Source organism: Amblyraja radiata, chromosome 25 (assembly GCF_010909765.2).
Source record: "Amblyraja radiata isolate CabotCenter1 chromosome 25, sAmbRad1.1.pri, whole genome shotgun sequence".
Lineage (NCBI taxonomy): Eukaryota > Metazoa > Chordata > Chondrichthyes > Rajiformes > Rajidae > Amblyraja > Amblyraja radiata.
This window is the reverse complement of record NC_045980.1, coordinates 10,907,230-10,928,363: the sequence shown is the minus strand read 5'-3', so window position 1 is coordinate 10,928,363 and position 21,134 is coordinate 10,907,230. Positions and strand designations below refer to the sequence as shown.

General features: G+C 44.9%; 1 protein-coding gene across 3 annotated transcripts in view; it reads left to right on the top strand.

The window, feature by feature from the left end:
• The first annotated feature begins 3,488 nt into the window (after window positions 1-3,488).
• The window catches only part of LOC116987257 (L-serine dehydratase/L-threonine deaminase-like), a 41,290-nt gene continuing 23,644 nt past the window's right edge, over window positions 3,489-21,134 (top strand). The window contains exons 1-4 of one of the 3 annotated variants that reach the window (XM_033043137.1): window positions 3,489-3,725; window positions 16,300-16,461; window positions 16,569-16,608; window positions 17,932-18,071. In XM_033043137.1, the coding sequence (XP_032899028.1) occupies window positions 16,303-16,461; window positions 16,569-16,608; window positions 17,932-18,071 (339 nt within the window). In that variant the 5' untranslated portion in view covers window positions 3,489-3,725; window positions 16,300-16,302. Of the gene's footprint in view, window positions 3,762-16,278; window positions 16,462-16,568; window positions 16,609-17,931; window positions 18,072-21,134 lie in introns of all 3 variants that reach the window. The other 2 variants (XM_033043135.1, XM_033043136.1) reach the window with 2 other exon arrangements.

Genomic DNA, 21,134 nt, shown 5'->3' with positions numbered 1-21,134 from the left:
CATGAAACAAGCTAAAGAACACTAAAGACATACATTTAACACATACAAACAAACAACAAAAGAAGGAAGAGACAGACAGGCTGTTGGCGAGGCAGCCATTGCTGGCGCCATATAATATAGATTATAATTTTACTGTAATGTAATGAATTAGCTAATTGCAGAACAAACCAACAATTTTACCTGCATTAAAATGAAGACTTTACTGAGATTTTTTTAGCTAGAGGGTGGATTGTTTAAGCTGACCAGCAAAAACCCTGCGAGCCCATCACTTTACTTGTGCAGTAAAGGAGGGTTTTATCCATTCCCTCCATGGTGGCGCAGGGGTAGAGTTGCTGCCTTACAGCGAATGCAGCGCTGGAGACCCGAGTTCGATCCCTACTACAGGTGCTGTCTGTACGGAGTTTGTACGTTCTCCCCGTGACCTGCGTGGGTTTTCTCTGAGATCTTTGGTTTCCTCCCACACTCCAAAGACGTACAGGTATGTAGGTTAATTGGCTTGTTAAATGTAAAAATTGTCCCCAGTGTGTGTAGGAGAGTGTTAATGTGTGGGGATCGCTGGTCAGCGTGGACACGGTGAGCCGAAGGGCCTGTTTCCGTGCTGTATCTAAAAACTAAATATGCTGACGGATCTGCTGAGTAACTGCAGAGCTTTGTGTTTTACTCATGATTCCAGCGTCTGCAGTTCCTTGTGTCTCCAGGGCTTTATTCTTCTAAGGGGTGATTTTGGCCATTGGTTGTGTATACTGTCTGTGTAATGGTTCAGGTGCTGGTAAAACATAACCTCTTGCAACGGGAGGAATTTCCAGACACACCGAGTCAGTCTGGACTCAGTAGCAGTAAAACCTTGGTCAGTGGTCACCCAGCAGCCAGCAGTTGTTGCACGCCCAGTGTGTCTAGTATAGTTTAGAGATACAGCGCGGAAACAGGACCTTCAGCTCACCGAGTCCGCGCCGACCAGCGATCACCGCACATTAGCACTTTCCTACATTAGGGACAATTTTACAATATTAGCGAAGCCAATTAACCTACACACCTGTGTCTTTGGAATATGGGAGGAAACTGGAGCACCCGGAAAAAACCTAGGCAGGTCACGGGGAGAATGCACAATCTCTGTACAGGCAGCACCGTGGTCTAGATCGATCCTGGGTCTCTGGGGCTGTGAGGCAGCAACTCTACTGCTGCGACACTGTGCCGTCCTTGTGTGTGTGTGTGTGTTGTGTTTTGAAACCTGTGGACAAATTGACAGAGGTAGACCTACCCCTTTGTGCCTTCCACAGAGACTGCTCCCTCTGCAACTCCCTGGTTCACTCATACCTTTCTACTCAAACCACACTCTCCCTGGGTGCTTTTCCCCGCAACTCCAGGAGATGCAACACCTGTCCCTATACGTCCTCCCTCACCTCCATCCAGGTACATCGGCCAGACCAACTGTAGACTCGGTGACCGTTTTACAGAGCATTTGCGTTTGGTCCACTAAGGCCTGCTGGATCTCCTGGTTGCTCGTCATTTTAACACCACTTTTCATTCCCTTACTGACCTTTTTGTCTTGGGCCTCCTCCATTTCCAGAATAAGGCCACACGCAAACTGGAGGAAGAGCAGGGGGTGGGTGGGGGCGAGATTAAAATGCTGTTTTCTCCTGCTTATCGGATACGGCTTTCCTCGGGTTGCTAAGCCGCTGAAGAACAATCGATCGGACTTCCATTCACGATTTATTTATTTATTTAATCGCGAGACAATTCAATAATTACATTAAAATAAAAAGCGACTTCTAACGCCCTCAATGCCTACAATGGGACGTATCGCATGAAGGGGACAAAACATAATGTAAATCGTGTATTTTACGTATAAACTTGTTTCTCGGGATGGCTTTAATCTAATTTCCATTGGCGAAAATGTGATTTGGGCCCCATACGAACCAGCAGTGTTTTTCCTGCCGATATGCGGTTCAAATTCACCGCAAATGCAACGTTCGAATCGATCGCGTTCCAGAAAAACCCACTCGCAAGTTGATTTAAATGCTCTTTTTTTTGGACAATCATGTCATAAGAGCATCTAAATCATCTATATTTTGTGTTGTCTACCCATAGTCAATATTTTTAGACTAAATATCAGTTTTTGTCCCATGTATTGTGCAAAAAAAAATTAATTTAAATTATATTAAGTGGATGTTTCTAGATTAATTTATGGGAATTAAACATTAAATTCCTTCCATCTGGCATATAAATTAATGACAGTGAGATTAAAAAATCATGTTATATTGTGAATTCTTGTGTGAATGGGATTAGTTTGTTATTTGGATACTTCGGCTATTTAAAAAAATATATCCTTTTCTTAAGAAATGGAATCTACAGGACATTCTTAATGGGAAAGTACTGGGCAGAAAGGCATGTCATGTGTGGTTTGAAGAGCAAAAACTTGTAGTTTACAATGCCAAAATTGAAAAGTTGAGGAAAAACAAGGAGTACAGAGTTGTTTATTGGTTACAATCTGAGGAGTATGATGATGCTACTGATTATGATATCCCAATGTACCAGCTAGCAACTGATCTTCTCCATAAAGACTTGGTCTATTGGTAGAAATTGTAATTTATTTACCTAACTGTTATGGATTTACAGCATATAATACAATAATAATAAAGTTCTGATCTTGGGAATATCACATTTTTGAATTTCAAGGCAGTCTTGGTGTTTATTACTATTCCCGTCACAACGGTCAATTTTGTAATTAACTACAATTAGGTAACTAACTAATTATATACTTTAATTTCAGGTCATCCAGGTAAGATGTTTTATATATGTTTCAGAATGCTTCAATCTATAATAACTGAAAATTTCATTCAGTTCTCTTGATTTTTAAGAAAGTCATGGGCTTTTGACTGTCCTCAATCACAGCTTTTGTGTTAAGTCAATGGAAAAGCAATAGGGAACAAGATGCTAATTTCCGAGTATGAAAATGGCCATAACTTTTTTAATACTGAAGATATGAAAGTGAATTAGGTGTCAAATTAAACTTCTTTTTATGCTTTATCTGATGGGATAAATTGCAGACTTGATTTTTTAAATCTCAAAATTTTGTAACATTGCTACACAAAGCTGGAGTAACGAGATGCTGTCTGTCCCGCTGAGTTACTCCAGCTTTGTGGATAGGTGGATAGGTGATGTTTACTCCAGCTTTGTGGATAGGGAACGTGGATAGGTGATGTTTCGGGTCGGGGCGTTTGGATCACCTATCCACATTTTCTCCAGGGATGCTGCCTGACCCTCTGAGCTACTCCAGCACTTTGTGTATTTCCCCCCCGTAAACAAGCATTTGCAGTTCCATGTGTCTGCCCTTTAAAAGTAATATAATCTACCCCACTTTAAATACATCTGGACTCCACTGAAACTACAAAAGAACCGCACTGATAATGATAATGTGAGTTGAGGGGAACTTGACAAAATCCAAACACAGAGGGTGCTAGCAATCTGTTGCACCGCCGGAAGGTGCTGGCATTGGGGCCGGGCAGGGCTTTAGACACACTGTTTGCAAGCAAGCAACGTTGCAACGCGATCTGTTGCAAACCCCCCTCCTCAAAAGCAGTGCAAAGTTTCTGGGGAGGAATCGGCGAGGCATCGCCGCCCCCTGTCCGTAGTGAGACAGCACTGACGCCGGCCAAGCGGCCAACGTGACGGGTCGGTTGACATTAAATGCCATTGCTTTTCCGATCCGGAAGAATAACTGAGAGGTGTGTCACCCTGGATTGCGGAACTGTTTATTTACGGTAAGAGTGATCTGATTGTAACCAGATTTTATCTTCAGAAAAGGAACAGCGTTGTGTTCTCTGCAGCGGCTGTTGTTGATGTTATCTAAGGAGCGAAGGAAATAGGCAACGTTTCGGATCGAAACCCTTCTTCAGACAACGTCTCGACCCGAAACGTCGCCTATTTCCTTCGCTCCATAGATGCTGCCTCACCCGCTGAGTTTCTCCAGCATTTTTGTGTACCTTCGATTTTCCAGCATCTGCAGTTCCTTCATAAACATTGATGTTATCTAAACTGCCTTAAGTTACAGTGACACTGTGGAACACCCGTGGGACACGGTAATGTTTTAATAACAAACTAATGATAAATCCTTACTGTATCCTGCAGCGACAAAAAAAAATCGGGACCAAATACATTATAGTTCATCAAAATCGTCTTCACATTGTGCGTGTGTGATCGGTATCAGGTTAACTCACTATAAATGTGAGTTATAAATGTACATGTTGACTTGTGTGTAAATGATAATGGATATTTGATGGAGTGCAGGAGGATTAGGGGTGATCTTACACCGGTGTATAAGATCACGAGGGGAAAAGATAGGGTAAATGCACAGTCTTTTACCCAGAGTCGGGGAATCAAGAACTTATCAAGGGCATAGGTTTAAGGTGAGAGGGGAAAGATTGAATAGGGAGCTGGGGGGCAACTTTTAAAAGACTTCGCTCCTTAGATAACATCAACTTTTGCACACAGTGGGTGTATTGAACAGAGGAGGTAGTTGAAGCAGGTACCATAACAACATTTACAAAGGTATTTGGACAGGTACATGGATGAGAAGGTTTAGAGGGATATGGGTTAAATGCTGGGCAGGTGGGTCTAGAGTAGATGGGGCATAAATAATAATAATAATAAATACTTTATTGATCCCCTCAGGGAAATTCAGATGTCCAGAAGCCAACAACCAACAAACCCACACATTGAGAACAAAAGCAGACAAAAAATACATCAAATACAATATGGGCAATACATGAAAGCAATAAATACTTAAAAAGACCCAATAATTAACTATTAAAAATGCAAAGCATCTCCATACAGCCCAGCGGTCAGTATTATAAAATCTAATGGTCGGTAAGGGCAAGTTAGGCCAAAGGACCTGTTTCCGTGCTGTATGACTCTATGAAGATAGGAACCAGACCGGTTAATAAACAACCATGATTAGAAGTCCTTGCCGTAGCAGAGTAAAATACCATGTGACTTGAATTTCAGTTCACACAGACACACTGCAGAACAACTCAAGGTTTTGATTAGCTATTTGAAAAGCTTCATTGTTTGTGAACAAGCAAACACAAGGTCACATTTATGGATGAGCACAAATCGTCTTTTCATGTAGGTGTACAAATGTTGAATAATGAAACTTACATTGTACAGTTGTATATTGTCCCGCGTGCGTAGTATAGTGCAACGCGATCGCTAGTTGGTGCAGACTCGTTGGGCCGAAGGGCCTGTTTCCGCGCTGTATAGAAACAGAAAATAGATGCAGGAGGAGGCCATTTGTCCCTTCGAGCCAGCACTGCCATTCATTGTGATTATGGCTGATCATCCACAATCAGTAACCCGTGCCTGCCTTCTCCCCATATCCCTTGATTCCGCTAGCCCCTAGAGCTCTATCTAACTCTCTTTTAAATTCATCCAGTGAATTGGCCTCTACTGCATTCTGTGGCAGAGAATTCCACAAATTCACAACTCTGAGTGAAAAAGTTTTTTCTCATCTCAGTTTTAAATGGCCTCCCCTTTGTTCTTGTGCCCCCCTAGTTCTGGACTCCCCCAACATTGGATACATTTTTCCTGCATCTAGCTTGTCCAATCCTTTTATAATTTTATATGTTTCTATAAGATAACCTCTCATCCTTCTAAATTCCAGTGAATACAAGCCCAGTCTTTCCAACCTTTCCACTTATGACAGTCCTGCCATCCTGGGGATTAACCTTGTGAACCTATGCTGCACTGCCTCAATAGCAAGGATGTCCTTCCTCAAATTAGGAGACTAAAACTGTACACAATACACCAGATGTGGTCTCCCCAGGTACAACTGCAGAAGGACCTCTTTACTCCTATACTCAAATCCTCTCGTTATGAAGGCCAACATGTCATTCATTAGCTTTCTTCACTGCCTGCTCTACCTGCATCTTTACTTTCAGTGACTGTTGTACAAGGACACCCAGGTCTCGTTGCACTTCTCTGTTTCCTAATCTGCAGACCATCAGGCCCTGGGGATTTATCAACCATCAGTCCCATCAGTCTACCCAATACTATTTCTCGCCTAATGCAAATTTATTCCTGTTCCTCTGCCTCCCTAGATCTGCTGTCCTCTAGTACATCCGGGAGATTGTTTGTGTCTTCCTTAGTGAAGACAGAACCAAAGTACCTGTTCAACGCCATTTCTTTGATCCCTATAATAATTTCACCTGTTTCTGCCTTCAAGGGACCCACATTTGTCTTTACTAATCTTTTTCTCTTAACATACCTAAGAAGCTTTTACTATCCTTCTTTATATTCGTGGCCAGCTTACCCTCGTATTTCATCTTTTCATCCCGTATTGCCCTTTTCGTTACCTTCTGTTGTCCTTTGAAAGTCCTCTGGCTTCCCGCTACTCTTTGCTGTGTTATACACCTTTTCTTTTCGTTTTATTCCCTAACTTCCCTTGTCAGCCATGGTTGCCTCTTACTCCCCTTAGAATCTTTCTTCCTCTTTGGAATGAAATTATCCTGCATCTTCTGGATTATGCCCAGAAATTCCTGCCATTACTGTTCCACCGTCATTCCTGCTAGGATCCTTTTCCAGTCGACCTCGGCCAGCTCCTCTCTCATGCCTTCATAGTCCAGTTTGTTCAACTGCAACACTGACACTCCTGATTTAACCTTCTCCCTCTCAAATTGCAAATCTCTAAAAAACACCAGTTGCAATGGTTGCAATGTTACCAGTGTTCAGTCTGAGGAAGGGTTTCGGCCCGAAACATTGTCTATTTCCTTCACTCCATAGATGCTGCCTCACCCACTGAGTTTCTCCACCATTTTTGTCTACCAAAAATAAAAATGTTTTAGAACTACTATTGGAATGTAGCTCTGATGTGAAAATATTCTCTTCAGAACATACACATGCTGTTGTGTGGTAACAAAGGGGACGTAGATGACAAAACAAAAGCTTAGCTCCTGCACACCAAGCAAATAATAAGCTGACCCATGAAGTCTCTTTCCAGAGAAGGCAGTGTGAACCATTGTAAACATCCCAACAGCCTATATCCCAATCTGAGCAAAGCCTTTCTAGTTTGAATTGACTTCTGAAAATCAATGACATTCACAGCTTTGGAAGTGCCAAGTTGCCAGTGTAATATTTGGCTTGGTGTCAGTCTCTTTAAGGGAAATAAACAGCTTCAGTCTCCTTAATCTAATCTGTTTAAAGCTGATTTTGGGACAAGTTCCAACTGTTTAACACTCTTGTTTAATATACAATTAAACAGACTGAAACTGTGAAGTTTAGCAACGCATTAATGTTCGGAAATATTTTTTGAGGTGTCCAAACATAAGCTGACTGTTGGTACCGTAAAATTGCATTGTTTTAACTGTGAACAGCAACATTTATTCTGCAGGGTTATTGTGTCATTGTGTAGTTATGGGAACCTGTTGGAGATGTTGTAATACTGTAAATCATGGCAACATTCTGCTGGATAGTACTGCAGTCAGAAACTGCCTACCAGTGTTAGTTAAGTAAGCTGTTACTCTCTATGAGACTTCTGCCATTCGGCTTGGCATGCATAAGAAGAAAAAAAAAGGTTCAAGGTGTATTGTGGTTTGTACTTTGATGGTGAAGCACAAGGTGACGGGACCTAACTACAGGCCAGGATTTAATAGATAACCTCAGTTGACAGTGGGATATCCAACTGAAAAGGCACTCTCTTTATAATGAGAAATTAAATTGACACTCCATCCACTTTGAAGTTATAAAGGTGTACAAAATCACGAGAGGAATAAATTGGGTAGACGCACAGAGTCTCTTGCCCAGAGTAAGGGAAACGAGAACCAGAGGACAAAGCTTTAAGATGAAGGGGATTAATAGGAATCTGAGGGGTAACTTTTTTTCACACAAAGGGTGGTGGGCGTATGCCAGAGGAGGTAGTTGAGGCAGGGACTATCACAATGTTTAAAAAACATTCCGACAGGTGCATGCAAAGAACAGGTATTAGAGGGATGTGGGCCTAACACTTGGCAAGTGGGACTAGTGTAGATGGGACATGTGAGTCAGTGTGGGCAAGTTGACCCGAAGGGCCTGTCTTCATGCAGCCTGAGTCTATGACACTACTAGTTTAGGTGGATGTAAAAGGTAACATGACACACTTTAGAAACCTTTAGGTTTAGATTTGTTATGGTCATTTGTACCGAGGTGCAGTGAAAAGCTTTATCAGATCAGATCAGATAATACTATCATTAATACAATCAAGCCAAACTCAAGTACCACGGGCAGTGCAAAGGGGAAGATACAGAGTGTAGAATGTAATTCTCACCATTGTAGTGCACTGAGTAGAAACATAGAAAGTAGGTGCAGGAGTAGGCCATTCGGCCCTTCGAGCCTGCACCGCCATTCAGTATGATCATGGCTGATCATCCAACTCAGTATCCTGTACCTGCCTTCTCTCCATACCCCCTGATACCTTTAGCCACAAGGGCCACATCTAACTCCCTCTTAAATATAGCCAATGAACTGGCCTCAACTACCTTCTGTGGCAGAGAATTCCAGAGATTCGCCACTCTCTGTGTGAAAATTGTTTTTCTCATCTCGGTCCAAAAAGATTTCCCCCTTATCCTTAAACTGTGACCCCTTGTTCTGGACTTCCCCAACATCGGGAACATTCTTCCTGCATCTAGCCTGTCCAACCCCTTAAGAATTTTATAAGTTTCTATAAGATCCCCCCTCAATCTTCTAAATTCTAGCGAGTACAAGCCGAGTCTATCCAGTCTTTCTTCATATGAAAGTCCTGACATCCCAGGAATCAGTCTGGTGAACCTTCTCTGTACTCCCTCTATGGCAAGAATGTATTTCCTCAGATTAGGAGACCAAAACTGTACGTAATACTCCAGGTGTGGTCTCACCATGACCCTGTACAACTGCAGTAGAACCTCCCTGCTCCTATACTCAAATCCTTTTTCAAAGCCCATTTCAAATTTCCATTTCAAAGCCCAACATCGGCAATGGGGTAGAGGTGAATCGGACAGTATCCTAGCTAATGGTTGGCCAATTCAGAAGCCTGATAACAGAGGGGAAGAAGCTGTTCCTGAGTCTGGTGGTGCTCGCTTTCAAGCTACTGTATCTTCTGCCTGACAGGAGTGGGGAGACAAAGGAATGACCGGGCCCTTAGTAAAGTTCTGTACTTGTCCTGGCCAATATTTATTATTGAATCTACATCACCAGAACCAGACTACCAGTCTGAAGAAGGGTCTCGACCCGAAACGTCGCCCATTCCTTCCCTCCAGAGATAATGCCTGTCCCGCTGAGTTACTCCAGCATTTTGTGTCTATCTTCGGCTTGAACCGGCATCTGTAGTTCCTTCGTCTGGAAGCTGCTGTACTCTAATACTCTGTTAGCTGACAAAAAGTATATACTTACTGGAATTGTGCCATTGCCATTTGTGAATTGTACACTAAACCACCCAGATCCCTCTCCAAACCAAAACTCTGCATCTCTCATCATTAAGCCGGTGCGGGGAGGAGGCTGAGTTGCTGCATTGCTTTGTGTGTATGGCTGGTGCTCGGCTTTCGCCGGTGCCAGGGGGGTGGGGGGGTGGGTGGGGGTCCCCGGCCCATCAGGGAGCGGGGTTGTGCTGGAGTTGCCGCTTCTTTTCCGCGCTGGCTGTGGGTCTGGAGCCGCTGGTGTCATCAGTCTGGGGCTGTTGGCTGGCCCGGCTGGGGTTGGCTGAAGAATTCCATTGCCTTGAAATGAGCAGAATAGTGAAATTTGACTCAGAAACTATCATCGTTGCATTCCAGTCTGGAATACATTAATTTCCCTATAATGTGACCACATGGCACCCCCGTTCCTCAGATCAAATATATTTTTACACATAAATTATAAATAAAGATAAGAATTTATAGTTTCTTCAGCCAGTGCTTCATTTGCTTTTTTTTTTGGTGAATGTCCTTTGACAAATCCCATGATTCCTTGCATTTTTTGGAATACCGAACTCGCTTATTCCCAGTGGCATGCAATCCTCACCCATTCCTTCTCTCCAGAGATGCTGCCTGTCCCGCTGAGATACTCCAGCATTTTGTGTCTATCTTCTTATTGCATCTTATCAACCAGATAAGGACCCATTTTTGGACACAGAGTGCTGGAGTAACTCAGCGGGTCAGGCAGTATTTCTGGAGAAAAAAGACAGATGACGTTTTGGGTCGGGTCCCTTCTTCAGACTCATTCCAGACTACTCTCTGCTTTCTGTAAACCAGCAATCTTCTACCCACAGCAGTAGCACAAGCTTTTCCTTTCTGCACTAACAATTGATGTGGCATTGTATTGCGTGCTTTCTGCAAATCTCAGTTGCAAATCCATCTTTTTATCCACTAGCCACTTTACTCCTTGAAAGAAGTCCTATAAGTTGGTCAAATATCTTTCACAAACCTCTAATATCAACTCAAAAAGCTGGAGTAACTCAGCGGGTCAGACAGCATCTCTGGAGAAAAGGAATAGGTGACAATTCGGGTCAAGGCCTTTCTTCAGACTAAGAATCAGGGGAAAGGGAAACGAGAGATATACTGTAGACGGTGATGTAGAGAGACATAGAACAATTGAATAAAAGATATGCAAACAATAGTAACAACGATAAAAGAAACACAGGCCATTGAAACAGGTGAAAAGGAGTAGACAATGAGACTCGACAAGACGACTTTGAAGCTGCTATAACGGGTGGGGGAGGGATGGGGAGAGATGGGATGCTGGGTTACAAATCTCTTGACTTTTCCAGATTACCTTGAATTTTACTGTGTCCTATTGTAATGCATTGAATGATAGTTTTCATCACTTTTAAGCTTACTGACGTGTATACGCTTGTTTGAACAAAGATGCCAGCGCAGAATCTCCAGTCACTTAACCTATGAATGCCAAACACAAGGATTATCCTCATATTTGCTTATGAGACAGGCTCAATGGGCCATAATGGCTACGAGCTGCAAGGTCAATCATGTTCTCCCACTTATTTTCCAGTGAGCTCTCTCTCACATTGCCACTAACTGCCCCATGATTCTCCTAACATTCATCTCCTCTAGGGGTACTTTACAGGAGCTAATAAACTAAACAGCCAGCGTGCCTTTGTGAGGTGGGATGCACCAGAGCATCTGGTGGTCTCAGGGAGAACATACACAGTCCACGTTGGGGTTGGCCCACCGAGTCTGTGCCAACCAGTGATCCCCGCACTCTAGCACTATCCTACACACTCAAAACAATGTACACATTTTTTAAATCTATGCCAATTAACATACAAATCTGCACGTCTTTGGAGTGTGGGAGGAAACCGGAGCACCCGGAGAAAATCTACCCAGTCAAGGGGAGAACGTGCAAACTCTCTACAGACACACCTGTAGTCAGGATTGAACTCGGGTCTCTGGCGCTGTAAGACAGCAACTCTACCGCTGCGCCACCGTGCCGCCCAGAATAGATGACACGAATGCTTTATCTCTTGTGTTGTAGTATTGATGCTTAGAAACCAGGCAGGAAACACCAGCTTTGGTGAACGTCCTTTGCCACAACATATCTACACACTCGGTGGCAAATGATTTTGCATCAAGGTGGTTCAGTTTATTTTAAACCTGTCATTCTGCTGTCCTTTATTTTGTTGGACAAGATGGAGGAGCTGTCTGGTGCTTAAATCTGCCTTGTGCATCTTGCCTCCTTTCAGGTAGGGTGACAATTTCAAAGTGAAGCCACGCTGATTTGGGGCTGTGCTGCTGTCAGCAGGAGTGATATAGCATCGATCCGTCAGGTTCAGATCCTGGGGGTGGGATCTGATCAAACTATGGAAATCAGACCACTCTGCCCGTTGAATCTGTAGGACCACCTCTGCAAACTGTACAGGGAAGAAATCGTCAACCCATCAGAGCTGAAAGATGGAGAGGCAATTATATTGTGTAGGAAGGAACTGCAGATGCTGGTTTAAACTGAAGATAGACACAAAAAGCTGGAGTAACTCAGCGGGTCAGGCAGAAAAGGAATAGGTGATATTTCGGGTCGGGACACTTCTTCAGAATAGTCTTCAGAAGAAGGATCTCGACCTGAAACATCACCTATTCCTCTTCTCCAGAGATGCTGTCTGACCCACTGAGTAATGCCCCTGTCCCACTTAGGAAACCTGAACGGAAACCTCTGGAGATTTTGCGCCCCACCCAAGGTTGCCGTGCGGTTCCCGGAGGTTTTTGTCAGTCTCCCTACCTGCTTCCACTCCCTGCAACCTCCGGCAACCACCTGCAACCTCCGGGAACCGCACGGAAACCTTGGGTGGGGCGCAAAGTCTCCAGAGGTTTCCGTTAAGGTTTCCTAAGTGGGACAGGGGCATTATTACTCCAGCTTTGTGAGGCAATTATATTGTCCCATTCAGGGAGTGGGGACGAGCAGGAAGTGTATCAGGACTTAACAGTGTGAGAGTGAAGCTTGTGTTTCTCACTGGATAGTGGCCCTGCTTTATCTATAGTTTTACATTTCTCTCCACCGGGTCTGAAAGCCCGTGGAGCTGAATTGACGAGACGCCGACGTTACTGTCTCCTGGAATCAGCGAGTTTACTCCAGTCTGACATCGTTTGTGTGCATTAAGTTGCCGATGATGAAAGTTAAAATGAAGGCAAGTCTTGATTTACGTCGAGTCTAATCAGAGTTGAACTGAAAGCACCATGTTAACCAGACAATCTACTTAAGGTTGGCAATCATATCTTCTCATGGAGTGCATTTGCTTCATTGCCAAGCTAATCATTTACAGCAGATGGTTTGCAAAGTGGAAGCAAGCCAGCTTAGCTTTTCAGTTGCAAATTTAGTGATTACTGTTACTTCCAGCAAAGAAGCCAAGTGGTTGCGTTTGGGCCACTATTTAAGGGTTAACTGAGCATTGCTTAAGGGTTTTTGAGGCTTGCAGTGAAGGCCCTTGAACCTCCCAGATTGCTGGTTATTTTGGGTCCTGCAATGGGTCAAACAGCAGGCTGACCAACGGAACGGTGCCTCCAGTAATGAGGGCCAGAAGCTGTCAGCGGCGCTAATAAGTCATCTGCATCCCAGCGGTAGTGGCGAGTGTTTTGATATTGCAAGCTCTGCCACAGGGCACTGGACTCTCCAAGGCTGAGGAACTATAGGATTGATGACCAGGTAGTTGGACTGATCCTACAGGGGGCAGGAGAAAGGAATTGGCTGCATTTGCTGGAAGTGATGCAGTCGGAATGAGAAGAAATGGCAGGTGTGAGCAAACGGTGTTGCGAGGATCGAGAGAGTGATCGGGGAGATGACTGGCCTGAAGAAGCTGAAGTGTAGAGAATCACGAGAAGAATGGATCGGGTAGATGCTTGCATGGAGTCTCTTGCCCAGAGTTGGGGAATCGAGAGCCAGAGGTTCAACATAGGTTTAAGGTGTCGGGGGAAGAATTTAACAAGAATCTGAGCGGTAACCTTTTCATGCAAAGGGTGGTGGGTGTATGGAACAAGCTGCCAGAGAAGGTAGTTGAGACAGGAACTATTGCAATGTTTAAGAAACAATTAGACAGGTACATAAATAGGACAAATTTGGAGGGATATGGGCCAAATGCAGGTAGGTGGGACTTGTGTAGATGGGGCATGTTGGTCGGTGTGGACAAGTAGTTTTCATGGTGTATGACTCTATGTCTCTATGACTAAGTTAATTAAGTCAAAAGAACCGTTTTGAAGGCCAAGCTCTGATTACGAGTGAGCATATTAGGAAATCGGCTTTGAAGGGGCCTAAATTTGGATGAGAATGTAGGTGGCGTGGGTAGTAGGTACGCGAATGACATCCAAATATTAGGCAGTGAAGAAGATTGCCGCAGGTTACAACAGGATTTAGATCATCTGGGAGATCGGGCAAGGGAATGGTAGATGGAATTTTATTCGGACAAGTGTGAAGTGATGCATTTTGAGAATAGGTAAGGACATACGCAGTGTTGGCAGGGCCCTCAAAGTGTGTTTGAGGCATGTCCTCGGGGTTGAAGTACATAGTTCTCTGAAACGTGCAACACAGGGTAGCAAGGAAGGCGTAGAGCATGCTTGCCTTCATTGACCGGGGCATTGAATACCCGAATTAGGATGTAATGTTAGGATAGTGTTAGTATCTGGGGATCACTGGTCGACTTGGAACTGAAATAAAGTAAACTAAGGGTCTCGACGAAACCAAACTATTGTGAACGGGTGATCGATGGTCGACGTGGACTTGATGAGTTAAAGGGCCTGTTTCCATGCTGTATCTCTAAACAAAACTAAATCAAGTGCTTTGAGAGGTTGATTATGACATATATTAACTCCTGCCTTAATAAGGACTTGGACCCACTACAATTCATCTATTGCTACAATAGATCAATAGCAGATGCGATCTCGCTGGCTCTCCATTCTGCGTTGGAGAGCTTGGACAATAAGAAAACATGTATCAGGTTGCGGTTCATCAGCTACAGCTTGGCATTCAACACCATTACCTCCTCAAAACTTATCATCAAGCCCTCCTCATCAGCAGACCTCAACTAGTACGAGTGGCACCAACACTTCCTCCTCAATGACCATTAGCGCGGGAGCACCTCAAGGCTCAATCCCCTGCTTTACCCTCTCTATACCCATGAGAGTGTAGCTGGAGAAAGCTACATGCCCACCTTTAATGTTGCCGATGATACCACCATTGTTGGATGGTGGTTTCAACTTGAGGTCATCTCTGCTTCTCTGGCGAATGCAAAGAAAAAAATCTTCCTCGACATTCTTAGCAAGAAGGACAGGAGAGATTTTGCCAGCCTGCTGGCTAACAATGTTTCTTCATCGTCATCGTCAAAAACAAATGATCTGCCCATTTTCACACAGCTTCTTGTCAGACCTTGGCGGTTGACTGCTGCTATTTCCACTTTGGCGAATAGTAGCTACCATACAATTTAGTGCTTAATTGACTGACTACACTGTGTTCAGGGAGTATTATTTCTTTGTTGTGATAAGATGTTCTGTAAACCTTTGTCAGGAGGGATGGACATAGAAAAATGGCAGTACTCCGTTCATAAGATCATAAGTGGTAGGCGCAGAATTAGGCCATTCAGCCCATCAAGTCTACTCAAGTCTAGAGCACTTTGTTTTAATTTTAAAACTTTTTAACTGAGAAAGACGCATTAACTTTCTTTCTCTGGTAAACCAGCATCTGCAGTTCCTTGTTATTACATATTATATTTTACTTTAATCACTTCCTTTTGGTGATGTTTTCTCGAAAGATTTGCTGTAGTTTGGAACAATGTTGCCTTTTTGATCAGTTATTGGTTTACTGGGCCTTTAAATAAAGGGGAATTGGTTATTGAACTGGTGCAGAAGATATGGCCAAAAACCAGGTTGTGCTCAGTCCAAAGAGGAAGGATGCATGAGGCTATCCCTAGCCCTGATAGTTGCAGTAACATGAAAAACAAAGAGTATATTAGTTCATAAGTTCATGTCATAGGAGCAGAATTAGGCCATTCGGCCCATCGAGTCTACTCCACCTTTCAAGCATGGCTGATCTATCTTTCCTTCTCAACTCCATTCTCCTGCCTTCTCCCCATAACCCCAGACACCTGCACTAATCAAATACCTGCCAGTCTCTGCTATAAAAATACCCAATGACTTGGCCTTCACAGCTGTCTGTGGCAATTGATTCCACAGATTCATCACCCACTGACTAACGACATTCCTCTTCATCTTCTTTCAAAAGGTATGTCTTTATTCTGAAGCTGTGCCCTCTGGTCCTAGACTATCACATGAGTGAAACCATCTTCTCCACATCCCTTCTATCCAGGCCTTTCATTATACATGAAGTTACTATGGGATCCTCCTTATCCTTTTAAACTCCAGCAAGTACAGGCCCAGAGTCATCAAACACTCATGGTACGTTAACCTAATCATCCCTGGCATCATACTTGTAAACCTCCTCTGGACCCTTAGAGGTGAAAGATTTAAAATTGTTTTAATTCTGTTTATAGAAAAAAATGAAGCAAATTCATTCGTTCTCCAGCACTCCCGAGAGTAGCTCAGTGGGTCAGGCAGCATCTCAGGAGAACATGGATAGGTTGAAGAAGGGTCCCACCCAAAACGTCACCTGTCCATGTTCTCCTGAGATGCCAGACACACTGGAGTAACTCAGCGGATCAGGCAACAACCCTGGAGAAAAAGGATGGGTGATGTTTTGTGTTGGGATCCTGCTTCAGACCCTTCTTCTTCTCCTGAGATGTTGCGTGATGCTCCAACGTCTGTGTCTTCTGTTGTAAACTGGCATCTGCAGTTCCTTGTTTCCTCACAGGTTTTCGTGTTCACTTGGCAGGTAATGGCATCGACAGAGCAGAAGAGCTTTCACATCTGCACACCACTGCATAAAAGTCTGGCTCTCTCCAAGGTGGCCGGGACCACAATCTACCTTAAACTTGATAATGTGCAACCAACTGGCTCCTTTAAGATAAGAGGAGTGGGACATTTGTGTCAGAAGGTAAGCAGTGAGAAAGTTGGCAGGATCATTTCTGCTTCATGTGAAAAGGCACTTGGAATTGATATTGATGTCTTGGTTGTAACTAAAACTGTGCCTCCCTTTTACAGGCAGCGGAGAAAAACTGCAAGCATTTTGTATGTTCTTCAGGTAGGCAATAGTTTCCTGGTAATTGTATTGGTGTATGTGCAGATAAACAAATCTATATAAGCGAGTTCGGTATTCCGACTGCGCATGCCCAGGTCAAAGGTCACTATGCATAAACAGCCCTGGAAAGCAGTGGGGCAGTGAACCTTCATTTCTTCCGTTTTTTTCCAGCTTTGATTCTTCTAGGTATGAAAATACTGCTTTCAAACTATGAAACAGTTGTATTTATTGTTCCTTTGTTAAAAGCTAAGATTATTTTGTCGTTTTTATAGGTTTATGCGTTGGTGAGTGAGGGAGACGGTGCTCGTCCGTGGCTGGTGTCGGGCCCGGTTCTGTTGAGTTGCTGCTGGGCCGTCCCCGTCCCTGTCCCGTCCCGGGGGCGGCCGGAGGTGTTGGGCTGGGCTTGCAGCCGGCGCGGGGAGGAAGGGGGGGGGGGGGTTGGCCGCTGCCGGTCCCCGGGAGTTGTGCTGGAGTTGGCGCTTCTTCTTCGCGCTGGCTGTGGGCCTGGGGCCGCTGGTGTCGTCGGTCTGGGGTTGTCAGTTGGCCCGGCGGCAGTTGAGCAGAATAGCGAAAGGCAATGGGATTCTTCAGCCAACCCCAGCTCAACTCCCGCCGGGCCAACCCACAGCCCCGGACCGACGGTACAATTTTACTGAAGCCAATCAGCCTACAAACCTGCTCCGTTTTGGGATGTGGGAGGAAGGTGGAGCTCCCAGAGAAAACCCATGCGATCACAGGGAGAATGTACATACTCCGTACAGACATCACCCGTAGTCAGGAGCTGTAAGGCAGCAACTCTACCGTGGCGCCACCATGAGTACATGGTCCATGGAGCGCGCAGGCAACAGGCGGAATGTTTAGGCATCATCTTTAAAGGCCATGCCCTGGTTCTTATGAGCGGTGCTGATAAGTCCCAGGCTGTTGTGGGCCTCCAGCCATCGCCTGCCTTGGACGCCATGTCCCTCTCCTCGCCCGTCCACCTTTGTTCCCCACGGAGGGGAGGGGGGGGGGGTAAGGGATGCAGGAGATGCCTTAAGGGCCTGTCCCACTTTTACGACTTAATTCACGACCTCTGCCGAGTTTGCCCTTGACTCATACTCGCAGCAAGGTTGTCACGAGGTCGTATATAGGTCGTCATGGTAGTCGTAGGTACTCGTGGCATCAAGTAGGTCGGGGCGTTTTTCTAGCCTGATGAAAAATGTCCACGAGTAAAAAAGGTCGTGAATTAAGTCGTGCAAGTGGGACAGGCCCTTGAATCTGCTTACTAGGTGAAAGCGATCGGTTGTCAACGTTGTTCTAACGCCTGTGGGTGTTTTGACTCTCAAGGAGGAAACGCTGGTTTAGCCGCTGCCTATGCTGCTCAGAAGCTCCAGATTCCGGCCACTATACTGGTGCCCAGTAGCACACCGCTATTTACCATTGAGAGGTTGGAAGAATATGGAGCTCTTGTGGAAGTGGTTGGCAAGGTAGGTCCTCGTTACTGTCCTCTAGAACTGAGGTGATGGGATGGTTTAGGATGTAAAGTTGGTGAGGTGAAACAATGAGTCTAAATTCTAAATCCAAAAAAAAATCTGGTAAGATCATCCATTTCAGTCCAAGTTTTTCTATTTTAACATATTGGAATCCGTGTGTGAATGCTCTGAACATTAATAGCCCAATGCACTTTATCTGTTTATCAATGGTATATGGACACACTGATCTGTTCTGTATTTATGCCTACAATATTCTGTGTGCTGAAGCAAAGCAAGATTTTCAATACTATGAACTATCATGAATCTTGAATCTTGAATTCTTTAAGCTCACTGACGCCCATGTAGTCTCCACATTGCAGTTTCCCCGTGGTCTCTGCATTGGAGTTCTCACCTGGTATCTGCGTCGAATAGTAAATTTATACTTGTGCAGTAGAATTTACATTTCCGACTTACGTAACATAAGTTCTCCTAAGTTCATAAGTCATCGGAGCAGAATTAGACCATTCGGTCCATCGAGTCTACTCCGCTATTCAATCATGGCAGATCTATCTTTCCCTCTCAACCCCTGCCATTCTCCCCGTAATCCTTTGACACTCTTACTAATAAAGAACCTGCTGCAAAAATGCCCAGAGACTTGGCCTCCACAGCCATCTGTGGCAATGAATTCCACACATTCTCCACCGTGGGACATAACCCTTACGTACCTGATCTCCCGGTGGTTCAGCACTTCAACTCCCCCTCCTATTTCCAATCAGACCTTTCTGTCCTGGGCCTCCTCCATTGTCAGAGTGAAGCCCAGCGCAAATTGGAGGAACAGCACCTCATATTTCGCTCGGGTAGTTTACACCCCAGCGGTATGAACATTGACTTCTCTAACTTCAGATAGCCCTTGCATTCTCTCTCCATCCCCTTCCCCTACCCTGTTCTCCCACTAGTCTTACTGTCTCCGACTACATTTTATCTTTGTCCCACCCCCTCCCCTGACATCAGTCTAAAGAAGGGTCTCGACCCGAAACTTCACCCATTCCTTTTCTTCAGAGATGCTGCCTCACCCGCTAAGTTACTCCAGCATTCTGTGTAACCCTTGCGTAAGTTGTGGAGCATCTGTATTGAAAAATCAGAAGTGTTCAGCTTGTTGGTTAAATAAAATATGCAGGTTATACGCCACGGATTTCCCGGCACCCTTGGTTCCAGAGCCGTTCCGTATTATTCGTTGTGCCAGACCAACAGAGGTCACGGCCTCGGGGGGGGGGGGGGGGGGGGGGGGGGGTGAGATACCGGCCCACAAAGTCACTCTTGGGTGCTGTCTATGGGAGCGGATCTACCAGCTCTGGCTGGATCAGAGTTAGAGCCCCGGCCACAGGGGACAAATATGATCGGCCGTGAAAGTCCTGAGGAGGTTGAGATCGGCCGCCTCACCCGGCCTAGGCGCCACAATTTCAGGGGGACTTCCTGGGGGGATTTCAAGTGCGTTCTCATCATTTTGTCCAGGTTAAAGGAGGATTTTCCGGGAAATCGGTGGTGGGCCTGTACTGGATCTCGGAAAACACCCTATCAAAACTGCAATAATCTGGGAACAAACTTGCCCAGGAAATATAGACGTACCTCCACTTTTTTTACTGGCTGTTGTTGGAAGGAGGATTGCCGAATGTGTATTGATGAATAAAACATCCTGGTGCAGCTCTGTACTTTTGCTTTTACTTCAAGATATTGGTGGGTGAAAAGAATTTGCTGAAATATGAAAGAAATGAATAAGTAATTTGACAATTCTCTGCAGATGTTGCAACAGACAGCTCTGTGTTTTCTTGTTCTGTACGTTGCATTCGGTAGTTGAGTTCAACAGCTGTGCCTGTATTCTGAGGCATTTCAAAGACATTGTGAAGTTAGTGGTTTGAGACAGTCAGTTCAGATTCAATGAGTCTGCTGTTAAACCTGCTGAGTCCTGCTGTTAGCCACAATTCCAATTGCGATTAATCTCGCCGTTGGTTCACGGGATCCACACCCACTGCATTCATTGGGTTTTGTTTCCCTCGCCTCTCCATTTGGTTCAATTTGAATTTTCTGGCTCATTAAACTGAACAAACCTTGCATACCACTCAACATTTTGGCCAATTGGCCAGATCTTAAACATATAACCTTCTGTTCACCGGCCATCGTACAAACAAAACTCCCATTCTGCACATAAAGATCATTACGACGGCAGAATAGACACATTTTTTAACTAGAGATTAGTTCAGTTTTAAGGGACTGTCCCACGGGCATTATTTACGTGACATCATTTACGCGTCACGAGTAAATTTACGCGTCACGAGTCTCAAAATCCTCGCGCACCACCTGCGTGACGCGCAATTGACGCCCAAATGGGACATGCCCTTCAGTTTTGAGACATAGCGCGGAAACAAGCTCTTTGGCCCACCGAGTCTGCGCCGACCAGTGATCCCCGTACACTAGCTCTATCCTACACACTAGGGACAATTTACAATTTTTACCGAAGCCAAATTAACCTACAGATCTGTACGTCTTTGGAGTGTGCGAGGAAGAACACCCCACACAGTCACAGGGAGACCGTACAAACTCCGTACAGACAGCACCCTGTGGTCAGGATTGATCCCGGGTCTCTGGCGCTGTAAGGCAGCAACTCTACCGCTGCGCCGCCCTTGGAGATATGGAAGGTGTTGATAAAAGTTTGCTGAAAAGCTAATAAGAATGTATTAATAGTCTTCGATGTATTTTTAGTAAAGCCTACAAGGTATCCATACTGAGCCGCCCCTGTCCATCTGTTTGTCAATGTGTTTGAAATAGGTTCAAGTATCTTGCATATTTAGCGAAGGGTTGGCGCGCAGTCTGCCTGGGTGGGGAATGCATAATTGATGTCTGTCCTACATTTGTCCGCTTTCCGCGCTGATAGCAGCTGAGCACTGTTTCTGTTTTGTCCCATTGCTGGCTGGGTTAATGAGCTGACCAGCAGGTCACCAGCTTTGCCCCACTTGAGGGTAGCGGACCAGGACAAGGGGCTGTAAGAGCATCATCTGGAGCAAATCTGTTCAATCAGAAGCA